This window comes from Somniosus microcephalus, unplaced genomic scaffold (assembly GCF_052327205.1).
Source record: "Somniosus microcephalus isolate GS21.2 unplaced genomic scaffold, FLI_Smic_1.0 unresolved_chr1, whole genome shotgun sequence".
Classification (NCBI taxonomy): domain Eukaryota; kingdom Metazoa; phylum Chordata; class Chondrichthyes; order Squaliformes; family Somniosidae; genus Somniosus; species Somniosus microcephalus.
The window spans coordinates 111,472,827-111,488,240 of record NW_028225179.1 but is presented as its reverse complement, the minus strand read 5'-3'; the positions used below and the strand labels follow the sequence as shown (position 1 = coordinate 111,488,240).

The 15,414-nt window shown below is 45.1% G+C and overlaps 1 protein-coding gene across 1 annotated transcript in view; it reads left to right on the top strand.

Annotated features, from left to right (window-relative positions):
* The window catches only part of LOC147095707 (complement C4-like), a 450,539-nt gene that overhangs the window by 389,780 nt on the left and 45,345 nt on the right, over window positions 1-15,414 (top strand). Inside the window, exons 28-29 of the mRNA XM_085974756.1 lie at window positions 292-460; window positions 12,593-12,807. Of these exons, the coding sequence (XP_085830882.1) occupies window positions 292-460; window positions 12,593-12,807 (384 nt within the window). The remainder of the gene's footprint in view (window positions 1-291; window positions 461-12,592; window positions 12,808-15,414) is intronic.

The following is a 15,414-nucleotide window of genomic DNA, read 5'->3' as shown; positions in this document are numbered from 1 at the left end:
CCTAAATGTTAATTTTTTTTAATGACACGCTACTTTGCTGAATCAGAATTTAACTTCTTCTTGGTTATGAGAAGTTTGCAGAATTGAAAATGCTGACAAATTGCAGGTCAGAATCGGAGAGACAAAGGAAGCATCCACACCAAACATAAGTAACAGGGAATTGTATGCAAATGTACTTTTTTCATTGTTTGATAGTAATGTTAGGTCTTTGCCTGAGGACTTTCTCCTAGTGAGAACTGTTAACTTTGTCTAATTCCTTTTTTTATTTTTCTACCTCAACCTTTTTTTTAGAGGGAAAGCATTACAAGAGCTGTTAGGTTTCTTTCTGTCGAACTTGCCAATATTAAGCGACCCTATGTTATGGCTATCACCGCATATGCCCTTGCCTTGGTCGACACTGATAGTTCGGTAGCACATGAGGCGGATGCCAAACTGAAAGAAATGGCAACTTATGATAAAGGTAAACTTTTAATATCTATTCTAATAGCAGAGCTAATGGGGAATATTGAGTAAGGTGCTTTTGGATTAAAGCATTTGGTTCTATAAATTATGGTTTAATAGCATTAGATGTTGTCATTTAATCGACTGAGAATCCATGTTCTAAATAATGTTGTTAACATGATGATATCACATAAAGTAATCATAAAGTATCAATATATATACATAGATAGATGTGTGCACTCGCTCCTCCTTAGTTCATTCGCCCAGTGCCAACTCACAGTCTGCTGTCACAACATCCAACTGGTTCTTAATCACTCTGCATTTACCAAATCCAACAACTATTCAGGAATCAACTTCACAGCTCTTTATCTAAAAAAAATCATCCCAGTCCTAGGTCTTAACTTGCCTTCTACTAGTTTGAACTGATGCCTGTTGTCTTTCTGTCATGATGGGGTAATTCTGCTCCATTGTTCCAGAAATGGATTGAATTGTCTTACATTCTATCTATTTTCTATCCAGTTCACGATCGTTGAGGATCAACCACTCAAGTGTGTTGCTATTTTACCTGAATCCTTAAATGAGACTCGTACCAGCATTGTTGAGTTGAAATTCAGTCTCTTATGGAGTCCTGGCCAGAGACACAACCCCACCCACAGCTAACATTAATTCAGGATGTGCGACATCCTTTTTAATTATTGCAGTAATTATTAATGTAGAAGGAATTGGGTCAAAGTCTTGCTGCCGAACACTCTGAATAACAGCTTCAATCCGCCGAGATTTCTGTGTTCCCCCAATTCTGGCCGCTTCAGCATCCATCGCATCCTTTGCCTCCCCATTGGTGGTCGTGCCTTCTGCTGCCGAGGCCATAAATTCTGGAATTCGCTCCCTAATCCTCTTCACCTCACTACCTCTGTTTCGTTCTTTAAGATGCTCCTAATAATCTACCTCTTTTATAAAGCGTTTAGACACCTCTCCTAATATCTGATTATGTGGCTCGCTATCAATACTTCTCTGATAACATAGAAACATAGAAGATAGGAGCAGGAGTAGGCCATTCGGCCCCTCGAGCCTGTTCCGCCATTCAATGAGATCATGGCTGATCATCCAAATTCAGTACCCTGTCCCTGCCTTCTCCCCATATCCCTTGGCCCCTTTAGCCTTAAGAAATATATCTAACTCCTTCTTGAATATATTTAATGATTTGGCCTCAACTGCCTTCTGTGGTAGAGAATTCCACAGGTTCACCACTCTCTGGGTGAAGAAATTCCTGCTCATCTCAGTCCTAAATGGCATACCCCTTCTCCTTAGACTGTGACCCCTGGTTCTGGACTCCCCCGCCATCGGGAACATCCTTCCTGCATCTAGTCTGTCTAGTCCTGTTAGAATTTTATAAGTTTCAATGAGAGCCCCTCTCATTCTTCTAAACTCTAGTGAATATAAGCCCAATCGACCCAATCTCGCTTCATATGTCATTCCTGCCATCCCAGGTATAAGTCTGGTGAATCTTCGCTGCACTCCCTCCATGGCAAGGACATCCTTCCTCAGATAAGGTGACCGAAACTGCACACAATACTCAAGGTGTGGTCTCACCAAGGCCCTGTACAACTGCAGCAAGACATCCTTGCTCCTGTTCTCGAATCCTCTCGCTATGAAGGCCAACATACCATTTGCCTTTTTAACCGCCTGCTGCACCTGCATGCTTACCTTCAGCGACTGGTGCACAAGATAGTAATCTCAGGATTGCTACCAGTGCCACGTGCCAGTCAGAGTAGAAATATAAAGATATTTTAGATGAATACGTGGCTAGAGGAATGGTGCAAGGGGAGGGATTCCAATTCCTGGGACATTGGAACCAGTTCTGAGGGAGGTGGGACCAGTACAAAATGAATGGTTTGCACCTGGGCAGGACTGGGACCGATGTCCTAGGGGGAGTGATTGCTAGTGCTGTGGGGGAGGGTTTAAACTAAAATGGCAGGGGGTTGAGAACCTGTGCAGGGAGACAGAGGAAAGGGAAACAAGGATAGAAGCAAAAGACAGGAAGGAGAAAAGTAAAAGTGGCAGTCAGAGTAATCAAGGGTTTAAATCAAACATGGCCACAGTAAATAATAATTCTAAAATGTCGAAGAGTGTTAAAAAAAAAGCCTGAAGGGTTTGTGTCTTAATGCGAGGAGCATTCATAATAAGGTGGATGAATTAGCTGCGCAAATAGATGTAAACGGATATGATATGATTGGGATTATGGAAACATGTCTCCAGGGTGACCAGGGCTGGGAACTCAACATCCAATATTCAGGAAAGACAGGCAAAAAGGAAAAGGAGGTGGGGTAGCATTGCTGGTTAAAGAGGAGAATAACGCAATTGTAAGGAAGGATATTAGCTCTGATGATGTAGAATCTGTATGGGTAGAGCTGAGAAATAACAAGGGACATAAAACGTTAGTGGGAGTTGTATACAGACCCCCAAACAATAATGCGGAGGTTGCGGATGCCATTAAATGGGAAATTAGAGACACGTGCAATAAGGGCACGTCAGTTATCATGGGTGACGTTAATCTACATATAGATTGGGCTTACCAAATTAGTAACAATACCGTGGAGGAGGAATTCCTGGAGTGTATACAGGATGGTTTCCTGGACCAATATGATGAGGAACCAACTAGAGATCAGGCCATCTTAGACTGGGTATTATGTAATGAGAAAGGAATAATTTACAATCTTGTTTTGGAAGGCCCCTTGGGGCGTAGCGATCATAATATGATATAATTCTTCATTAAGATGGAGAACATAAGAACATCAGGAATAGGCCATATGGCCCCTCGGGCCTGCTCCGCCATTCAATAGGATCATGGCTGATCCGAATCTAGATTCACGTCCACTTCCCTGCCCTCTCCCCGTAACCCCTAATTCCCTTATCTGCTAGGAAACTGTCTATCTCCGTTTTAAATTTATTTAATGTTGCAGCTTCCACAGCTCTCTGGGGTAGCAAATTCCATAGATTTACTACCCTCTGAGTGAAGAAGTTTCTCCTCATCTCAGTTTTGAAAGGGCAGCCCCTGATTCTAAGATTATGCCCCCTAGTTCTAGTCTCACCCATCAGTGGAAACATCCTCACTGCATCCACCCGATCAAGCCCCCTCACAATCTTATATGTTTCGATAAGATCACCTCTCATTCTTCTGAACTCCAATGAGTAGAGTCCCAACCTACTCAACCTTTCCTCATACATCAACCCCCTCATCTCCGGAATCAACCGAGTGAACCTTCTCTGAACCGCCTCGAGAGCAAGTATATCTTTTCTTAAATATGGAAACCAAAACTGCACGCAGTATTCCAGGTGTGGCCTCACCAATACCCTGTATAACTGCAGCAAGACTTCCCTGTTTTTATACTCCATCCCCCTTGCAAAAAAAGCCAAGATTCCATTGGCCTTCCTGATCACCTGCTGCACCTGCATACTAACTTTTAGTGTTTCATGCACCAGGACCCCCAGATCCCTTTGTACTGTAGCACTTTGCAGTTTCTCTCCATTTAGATAATAACTTGCTCTTTGATTTTTTCTGCCAAAGTGCATAACCTCACACTTTTATCCCAACTCTTTGTTTTCTGTTAGATAGCCAATCTTCCACCCATGCCAGTATAATACCACCAATCCTGTGATTTTTTTTATCTTGATCAGTAATCATTTGTATGGAACCTTGTCAAATGCCTTTTGGAAGTCCAAATACACTACATCCACTGGTTCCTCTTTATCCACCCTGTATGTTACGTCCTCAAAGAATTCGAGCAAATTTGTCAAACATGACTTCCCCTTCATAAAACCATGCTGACTCGGTCCTATTAAATTATGTTTATCCAAATGCTCTGTTACTGTTTCCTTAATAATGGACTCCAACATTTTGCCAACCACAGATGTTAGGCTAACTGGTCTATAGTTTCCAGCTTTTTGTCTACTTCCCTTCTTAAATAAGGGTGTTCCATTAGCAGTTTTCCAATCTGCCGGGACCTTTCCTGAGTCCAGGGAGTTTTGGAAAATAATCACCAATGCATCCACAATCCCGACCGCCACTTCTCTCAAGACCCTAGGATGTAGGCCATCAGGTCCAGGGGATTTATCCGCCTTAAGTCCCATTATTTTACTGAGTACCATCTCTGTAGTGTATGTACCTTTAAGAGGAGAACTACTTTTACAGCTCCTGTATACTGTAGTACCGGCAGTGACCACACCTGTATATAAACCCTGTGTAGGGATCTGTACTGTTAGTCTTTAGACTACCCTCATCCAGTAAACACCTGTTGATTGTTAATCTGCAGTCTCCGTCTATTTATTGAAGAACAACATACCTTAATATTCACGGATTTAACAGTGGCGACGAGGTCGATTCAAACCTAGCTGCAACTCTGCATTTGCTCCCAGAGATTCGCTCCTGGAGGACAGTGGAAGAAAGTCGAGGCCAGAAGCACAGGCGTCGACCACGAGCAACCGCCCAGTCATCCGGCAGAGAGTAAGCATCGCAGGGGAGGCTGTTGAGAGCTGGGCTTGGTTCTCCAGCCACGACGATCCAGCAACAGGCTGGCAACAGGTACAGCGCAGACCCTTCCCGGACAGTGGCGGCTGGAGCTGACCGACGGCACAGAAAAGGCCGAGCAGTGTCGACGGGGTAAGAGAGAGGGTAAAGTGCACAGGGCGCAGCCGGGGGTTGAAGACTGAGTGGCGTCGACGGAAAACAAAAAGAGAGAGAGGGTAAAGCACAGCCGGGGTTCAGGACCGAGCGGCGGCAACGAGAGAGGCGCACAGGAGAACGCGCAGAGCGCAGCCAGGGCTCAAGGGCTGAGCAGCGTCCGTGGGGGAAGGAAGGAAGCGCGGGAGATGCCATTTGAGCCGCGGAGAAGAAGGGAGAGCACGGGAGACACCATTTTTGAAGCCGCAGCGGAGAAGGGCGAGCGCGGGAAGAAAAGGAAGCGCGGGAGACGCCATTTTGAGCCAACGGAGAAGAAGGGAGAGCGTGGGAGACGCCATTTTAGCCAGTCTAACCACACCCAGGGATGCCGAAGAGTGGCAGTGTCACAACGTTCGACAATGAAGTCGAAGATTGGGCGACATATGTGGAACGCATTGAGGTGTACTGCAAGTCGAATGAAGTGCCAGATGCCAGGAAAGCACTGGTTTTGTTGAATTCCATGGGTGCAAAAACATATGGCTTGCTGCGAAACCTAGTAACCCCAGAGAAGCCAGTGGGTAAGGATTTCAAAAGCATAGTGGAAATCCTACAGGACCACTTAAACCCCACACCGCTGCTGATAGCAGAAAGATTTAATTTTCACAAAAGGAACCAGCATAAAGACGAAAGTAATGCTGAGTATTTAACGGAACTGCGCAAGCTATGGAAACACTGCCAGTTTGGAATGGGACTAGCAGATACGTTAAGGGACAAGTTTGTGTGTGGGCTTCAAAGTGAAGGAACCCAGAAACGGCTTCTATCAGATAAGGATCTTACGCTGGACAAGGCTTTCAGCATGGCAGTATCACACGAAGCAGCCGCACGGGGCGCTGCAGAGATACAATGGAGACCACAAGAATATGGCACCAATGAAATGTCATATGGAGCAGGGAAGTGTTATCGCTGCAGCAGAACAACACACGACCAGAAGGATTGTTGATTCAAGGACCAAGTGTGCAGACAGTGTGGAAAAGCAGGACACATAGCAAGAGTCTGCAGGTCAGGGAAGAAAACCAGCAGCAAGAAATCGCCACAGGAGAAGTACAAAAAGGTACATAAGGTGACGGAGAGTAGTTCAGACGAACAGAAAAGTGATACAGACTCCGGAAGCAAGGAGCTGGGTTGTCTGAAACTACATAATGTAATCAAAATGGAGGATCACCAAACTATCTGGGTCACGCTCAAGATAGACGGAGTCCAAGTGAAAATGGAATTGGACACAGGATCAGCCCTAACAGTCATAAGCTGAAGGGACTACAAGCGGCTATTCTCACATATACCCTTGAGAGATACAGAGATTGTCTTGAAGACGTACATGGGGCAAAAAGTCTACCCCAAAGGAAAAATAAGGGTAAATGTGATATACAACGGCCAGGAAACACCAAAAATGGACCTATATGTATTGCCAGATGGAGGACCACCACTACTAGGCCGTGAATGGATCCGGAAGATACAGTTAGATTGGCATTCCATACAGGCACTGACGGTAGAGGCCAAAAAGGATGACGACGTCACACCTGGACGACTGTCAAAAATGCTAAATGACGCACAAGAAGTGTTCCAGGAGGGACTCGGAACACTAAAAGGCATAACAGCGACCATTAAAATAGAGGAAAATGCAAGCCCAAAGTTTTTTTAAGGCCAGACTGGTGCCTTATGCGATCCGCCCAGCCGTCGAAGCAGAGCTGGAAGGTTTGGAATATTCAGGAGTACTGTCCAAAGTGGACTGGAGTGAGTGGGCTACACCCATCATTCCTGTAATGAAGAGGTCATTGAGTAATACGCCTGGGGAACCAAAGAAGGGTCGCATCTGTGGGGAATTTAAGGTGACAGTGAACCCAGTCCTTCACACGGTACAATATCTGCTTCCGCGGATTGAAGATATTTTCGCCTCGCTATCTGGAGGAAAACGCTTCACTAAGATTGATCTGGCCCAGGCGTACCTGCAAATGGAGGTAGAAGAAGCCTCGAAACAATACCTCACGATCAACACTCACAAATGTCTCTACCAATACAACTGGCTGGTGTTCGGGGTAGCATCAGCTCTGGCTATTTGGCAAAGGCCAATTGATCAAGTCCTGCAAGGGATTCCAGGGACCCAGTGTTATTTGGATGACATCCTGGTCACGGGCAAAAATGACAGTGATCACCTCGCCAACCTGGAGCAGGTGCTCACTAGATTGAAGGAATATGGGCTACGAGCAAATCGCCACAAATGCAAGTTTTTCCAGAAGCAGATCTCATATTATGGCCACGTTATTGATGAAGAGGGGTTACATAAGTCCCCTGAAAAGATTGAGGCAGTAGTCAAGGCTCCAGCACTGGAAAATGTGTCAAAACTGAGGTCGTTCCTCGGGCTGGTGAACTACTACCATAAGTTCTTACCAAATTTGTCTACAGTATTACACCACTGAACACCCTACTGCAAACGGGGGTACCATGGAAGTGGAATGACGAATGTAAACGAGCTTTCCAGAATGCAAAGAATTGATCACATCAAAAGAGGTGTTGGCTCATTTCAACCCAGCACTACCAATTCAGTTGGCGTGTGATGCATCGCCCTATGGTATTGGAGCGGTGCTGTCGCACAAATTCCCAGCCGGGTTGGAGAGGCCAATAGCCTTTGCGTCTCGGTCACTAACCTCAGCCAAGTGCAACTACGCCCAGATTGACAGGGAGGCCCTCAGCCTAGTATGGGGAGTGAAAAAGTTCAACCACTATCTGCACGGGCAGAAGTTCACCTTGCTGACTGACCACCAACCACTTGTCTCCATCTTTAATCCAAAGAAGGGCGTTCCGGTGATGACTGCACAACGGCTACAAAGATGGTCCCTTTTTCTAGGGGCGAACCAATATGAAATAGAGTATAAGGGCATGAAACAGCATGGAAACGCTGATGGGCTATCATGCCTGCCACTGCCTACTGCGGAGGAAGTACCAGCAGTGGACCCGGTCAAAATATTTTATTCAACCATAATTGAATGCTTGCCAGTAATTAACACGGATTTAGAGAAGGAGACCCGAGTGATCTGACACTGTCTCGGGTATATGATTTGACGGTGAAGGGATGGCCAACACATGGCGACTCACTGTTGGCAGCATTCTCATCCAGAAGAGAACAGCTGTCAGTATGCCAGGGGACAGTGATGTGTGGATCCCGAGTGGTAATTCCACCCAAGTTAAGGGAGAGAGTGCTCAATGAGCTTCACGAAGGCCATCTGGGAGCGGTGAAAATGAAAAGCCTTGCTAGGGCTTATATGTGTTGGCCGGGGATCGATCAACAAATCGAGGACCTAACAAAGAGCTGCTCAGGATGCCAGAAGGTCAAAAATGCACCACCACATGCCCCTCTACACCCATGGGAGTGGCCCTCCTCTCCATGGCAACGGGTGCGTATTGATTTTGCTGGTCCATTCATGAACTCAATGTTCTTAATAGCAGTGGATGCACACTCGAAATGGCCTGAGGTGATCAAAATATCCTCCACCACTACGGAGAAAACGATTGCAGTCCCACGGACCATATTTGCCAGGAACGGCTTGCCAGAGCAGATTTGCTCTGATAATGGACCACAGTTTGTGACCGAAGAGTTTCGGAAATTTATGAGAAGGAATGGGGTAAGGCATTACACATCCGTCCCGTATCATCCAGCCACAAATGGATTGGCTGAGAGGTTCATACAAACCTTTAAAAAGGCAGTAAGGGCCATGTGCGATAACGACATTCCACTGCAGCATAAGGTGGACAATTTCCTGTTAGCCTACAGAAATGCGACACATGCAGTTACCAACCAGACTCTGGCCATGATGTTCTTTAACCGAAGGTTGAGATCTCGTCTGGATTTGCTCAGACCAAATGTGCGAAGAAATGTTGAGGATAAACAATTCCAGCACATCAATGAGAAGCCGACAAGGAGCTTCAATGTTGGACAACCAGTCTTGGCCCACGACTACCGAACAGAGAAATGGCAACCCGGAACGATATGCACACGGCAGGGGCCTCTAATGTACACAGTGGATGTTGGGGAGAACATTGTGAGACGCCATGTTGACCAGATCCTAGCGTCACAGGAACGAGTCAACCCCATGTCTCGAGTACCTGGTGATGAACCCGACATACCGGTAGCATCTACCCCAGAAACAGTAGCATCAGAAGCTGATGAACTAACCAATGACAGGGGGCCAGAATCGCCTCCGCACCAAGAGCAAGACACTCAGGAAAGGCGCTATCCAGAAAGAATCAGGAAGCCGCCCCAAAGACTGAATTTATAAATGGACTTTTTCAGGTAATGTGCATGTTAAAAGTGTTAACTGTTAAATTAATGTTATGGACTGTTAATCTAAAAGGGGAGGAATTGTAGTGTATGTACCTTTAAGAGGAGAACTACTTTTACAGCTCCTGTATACTGTAGTACCGGCAGTGACCACACCTGTATATAAACCCTGTGTAGGGATCTGTACTGTTAGTCTTTAGACTACCCTCATCCAGTAAACACCTGTTGATTGTTAATCTGCAGTCTCCGTCTATTTATTGAAGAACACCATACCTTAATATTCACGGATTTAACAATCTCCTTAGTGATTTTAATCGTGTTTTGCTCCTCCCCCCCCCCCCCCGATTGCCCCCTGTTTGTCCAGTGTTCGGATATTTTTAGTGTCCTCTACTATAAAGACTGATACAAAATATTTGTTCAGCGTCTTTGCCATCTCCATGTTCCCCACCACTAGTTTCCCGGTCTCATCCTCTAAGGCAGCAACGTTCACTTTAGCCATCCTTTTTCTTTTTATATAGCTGTAGAAACTCTTGCTATCTGTTTTTATATTTTTTGCTAGTTTACTTTCATAATCTATTTGAAGTATTTGACTCAGAGACATGTGTCCTGAATTTAAATAAAGGAAACTATGATATGAGGCGCGAGTTGGGTAGCATTAATTGGGGAATGTTACTCAAAGGGTTGATGGTGGATAGGCAATGGCAAACATTTAAGGATTGCATGGATGAACTACAGAATTTGTTCATCCCTGTTTGGCACAAAAATAAAACAAAAAAGGTGAATCAACCGTGGCTATCAAGCAAAATTAGGGATAGCATAAGATCCAAGGAGAGGACATATAAATTTGCCAGAAAAAGCAGCAAACCTGAGGATTCGGAGCAGTTTAGGATTCAACAAAGGAGGACAAATAGATTAATTAAGAAAGGGAAAATAGAATATGAGAGTAAGCTTTCAGGGAACATAAAACTGACTGTAAAAGCTACTATAGATATGTGAAGAGAAAAAGATTGGTGAAGTCAAGCGTAGGTCCCTTGCAGTCAGAATCAGGGGAATTTATAATGGGGAACAAATAAATGGCAGACTAATTAAATACATATTTTGGTTATGTCTTCACAAAGGAGGACACAAATAACCTCCCAGAGATGTCGAGGAACATAGGGTCTAATGAAAGGGAGGAACTGAAAGAAATCAGTATTTGTAGGGAAATGGTGTTAGGGAAATTGATGGGATTGAAGGCCGATAAATCCCCACGGCCTGATAATCTACATTCTAGGGTACTCAAGGAAGCGGCACTAGAAATAGTAGATGCATTGCTGGTCATCTTCCAAAATTCTATAGACTCTGGAACAGTTCCCATGGATTGGAGGGTAGCTAATGTTACCCCACTATTTAAAAAAGATGGTCGAGAGGAAATGGGGAATTATAGACTGGTAAGCCTGACATCGGTAGTGGGGAAAATGTTAGAGTCCATTATAAAGTATGTAATAGCAGAGCACTTGGAAAACAGTGACAGGATCAGACAAAGTCAACATGGATTTACAATAGGTAAATCGTGCTTGACTAATCTACTGGAATTTTTTGATGATGTAACTGGTAAAATAGATAAGGGAGAACAAGTGGATGTGGTGTATTTGGACTTTCAGAAGGCTTTCAATAAGGTCCCGCATAAGAGATTAGCGTGTAAAGTTAAGGCACATGGGATTGGGGGCAAGGTACTGACTTGGATGAAGAACTGGTTGGCAGACAGGAAGAAAAGTTTTGGAATATACGGGTCTTTTTCCGAGTGGCAGGCAGTGACTAGTGGGGTACCGCATGGATCGGTCCTAGGACCCCAGCTATTCACAATATATATTAATGATCTAGACGAGGGAACTAGATGTAATATCTCCAAGTTTGCAGATGACACAAAGCTGAGTGAGCGTGTGTGCTGTGAGGAGGATGCCGAGAAACTCCAGTATGATTTGGACAGGTTGGGTGATTGGGCAGATGCCTGGCAGATGCAGTATAATGTGGATAATTGCGAGGTTATCCACTTTGGTGGCAAAAACAAGAAGGCAGATTATTATCTGAACGGCAATAGACTGGGAGAAGGGGAAGTGCAATGAGACCTGGGTGTCCTTGTACACCAGTCGCTGAAGGTAAGCATGCAGGTGCAGCAGGCGGTTAAGAACGCAAATGGTATGTTGGCTTTCGTGGCGAGAGGGTTCGAGTACAGGAACAAGGATGTCTTGCTGCAGTTGTACAGGGCCTTGGTGAGACCAGAACTTGAGTATTGTGTGCAGTATTGGTCGCCTTATCCGAGGTAGGATGTTCTTGCCATGGAGGGAGTGCAGCGAAGATTCACCAGACTGATACCTGGGATGACAGAAATGACGCATGAGGAGAGATTGGGTCGATTGGGCTTATAGTCGCTGGAGTTTAGAAGAATGAGAGGGGATCTCATTGAAACTTATAAAATTCTAACAGGTCCAGACAGACTAGATGCAGGATGGATGCTCCCGATGGCCGGTGAGTCCAGAACCAGGGGCCACAGTCTAAGTATAAGGGGTAAGCCATTTAGGACAGAGATGAGGAGGAAATTCTTCACCCAGAGAGTGGTGAACCTGTGGAATTGTCTACCATAGAAGGCAGTTGAGGCCAATTCATTAAATATATTCAAGAAGGAGTTAGATATATTTCTTAAGGCTAAAGGGATCAAGGGGTATGGGGAGAATGCAGGGACCGGGTACTGAATTTGGATGATCAGCCATGATCTCATTGAATGGCGGAGCAGGATCGAGGGGCCGAATGGCCTACTCCTGCTCCTGTCTTCTATGTTTCTATGACACCTTATGATGCGCCTTGGGATCTTTTACTACGATAAAGGCGCTATATAAATGCAAGTTGTTATTATGTTCAAATCCATCGGTTAAAATTCAGTATAATCATTGTGTCTAGCTTTGCTAATAACCAGTATTATTGTGTTTAATAAAATGAAGTTGCCTGGTGAACAGTCCAGCGGTGAGCCGGATTGAAATGACATCAGGCTAAATCTTTGCTGTTCACAGAACATTGTTGATTTTGAGTTTGATCTTGTTGCTCTAACGCCGCCAGAGACAACACACATTCCTTATTTCAAACATTAATTCTTATAATCTGTTTGTGTTTGAAACATAAACTAGCAAATGATACCCGCTATTGGAAAGCTGATGAAACAATATTACACACTAGAGAAAACAATCCAGGGAGAGTACCTCAGGCCTCAGCTATAACCGTCGAGGCCACTTCATATGCGTTGCTCCAGACTATAGCCATGAAAGATCCCCACTACGCAAACGCTATTGTAAAATGGTTAACGGAGCAACGGAACTACGGTGGAGGATTCCGCTCAACCCAGGTACATTTTGGTGTTTGTCAATTAAGGAGGTGATTACATTTAGTTTACATACACTGAGAGGTGAAATTATGCCTGAGGTGTTGATGCACTGGAGAGGTCAGTTTCTCTTTGTAGCTTTCCATTCCCAATACCATCCAAATACATCTCAATCGATCAGTTTTACTTTGGGAAAATGTTTATCTCACCACAAATGATGGCGAAATTGGGCTAGGTTCAGAAAAGCCAGAATGGCAGTATCACTTTTGCCGCCGTTATATAATACGCCCGATATTCAGTTCTATTGCAGAGAATGGAATTATACATCAGGCAAGGCATATACCGGACGGCTGATCTGATACCTGCCCTTTTGCACTGCTGCCCAAGTCGAGTCTACCGTGTCTTTTAGTGAAATAGCCACAAGCTGCAATTTGACTTCCATCTTCCTTGGTTTTTATCTGTGTTTCTCATGTTTTTCCTTGCAGGTTCACTGTGTTTTTCTTTAAAACAGGCCACTTAGACCGCACTTGACACTTGATTTTTTTTATTTGTTCATGGGATGTGGGCGGTGCTGGCAAGGCCAGCATTTATTGCCTATCCCTAAATGCAGTCCCTGTGGTGAAGGTACTCCCACAGTGCTGTTAGTGTTCCAGGTTTTTGACCCAGCGACGATGAAGGAACGGCCGATATACTTCTAAGTCAGGATGGTGTGTGACTTGGAGGGGAACTTGGAGGTGATGGTGTTCCCATGCGCCTGCTGCCCTTGTCCTTCTAGGTGGAAGAGGTCGCGGGTTTGGGAGGTGCTGCCGAAGAATACTTGGCGAGTTGCTGCAGTGCATCTTGTAGATGGTACACACTGCTGCCACGGTGCGCCGGTGGTGGAGGGAGCGAATGTTTAAGGTGGTGGATGGGGTGCCAATCAAGCGGGCTGCTTTGTCCTGGATGGTGTCGAGCTTCTTGAGTGTTGTTGGAGCTCCACTCATCCAGGCAAGTGGAGCGTATTCCATCACACTCCTTGTGCTTGTAGATATTGGAAATGCTTTGGGGAGTCAGGAGGTGAGGCACTTGCCACAGAATACATAGCCTCTGACCTGCTGTTAGGTTCTTAGAGTCATAACGGCACAGAAGGAGGCCATTCGGCCCATCAAGTCCATGCCGGCTCTCTGTAGAGCAATCCAGTCAGTCCCATTCCCCCGCTCTATCCCGTAGCCCTGCAAGTTTATTTCCCACAAGTGCCTATCCAGCCTTCCCTTGAAAACATTGAGTGTCTCCACTTCCACCACTTCCTTCGGCAGTGAATCCCAGGTCACCACCACTCACTGTGTAAAAATGTTTTCCCTCACGTCTGCCTGCTTTCTCTTGCCCAGAACCGTAAAACTGTGTCCCCTAGTGCTTTTACCATCAACTAGTGGGAACAGCCTTTCCCCGTCTAGCCTATTCAGACCCGTCAAAATCTTGTACAACTCTATCAAATCACCCCTCAACCTCCTTTGCTCTAATGAAAACAAATGCAGCTTCTCCAACCTGTACTTGTAGCTAAGATTCCCCATCCCCGGAATTATTCTGGTAAATCTCCTCTGCACCCTCAAGGGCCTTCACATCCTTCCTAAAGTGTGGTGACCAGAACTGGACGCAATACTCCAGACGTGGCCTAACCAGCGCTTTATAAAGTTTCGGCATAACTTCGCTACTTTTCTGCTGAATACCTCTATTTATGAAGCCCAAGATACCATATGCTTTGTTAACCACTCTCTCATAATGTCCTGCCACCTTCAGGGACCTATGCACATTAACTCCCAGGTCCCTCTCTCCCTGCACACTCTTTAAAACTGCATCATTATGTGTATATTGCCTCTCCCTGTTCCTTCTGCCAATATGCATCACCTCACACCGCTCTGTAATAAATTCATTCTGCCACTTGTCTGCCCATTCTGCTAGCCTTTCTATGTCCTGTTGCAGTCGATTGGTATCATCCTCACTGTTTGCCACAACCCCAAGTTTGGTGTCATCGGCAAATTTAGAAATTCTACCTGTATTCCAATATCCAGGTCATTTTTATATATATATCTAAAAAGCAATGGCCCCAGCACTGACCCTTGGGGAACACCACTGTCTACCATTCTCCAGTCTGAAAAACAGCCATTTACCACAACTCGCTGTTTTCTGTCTTTATCCAAGCTGCCACTGACCCACCTATTCCATGAACCTCAGTTTTATTAACCAGCCTTCTATGTGGTACTTTGTCAAACGCCTTCCGAAAATCTATGTAGACAACATCCATTGCATTCCCTTCATCAATCCTCTGTTATTTCATCAAAAAAATTAAATTAAATTAGTCAAACAACTTTTACAAATCCGTGCTGTCTCTCCTTAATTAGCTTAAACCTTTCCAAGTACCCATTAATTTTTTCCTTGATTATTGTTTCTAACACTTTACCCAGCGCTGATGTTAAACTGACAAGCCTGTAGTTACCAGCATTGTCCTTACACCCTTTCTTGAACAATGGTGTCACATTTGCCACTTTCCAATCTTCAGGCAGCACCCCCCCTCCCCCCCCGCCGCATCTAGGGAGGATTGGAAAATTATGGCAAGCCCTTCCGCTATCTCCTCCCCCAATTCCCTTAGCAACC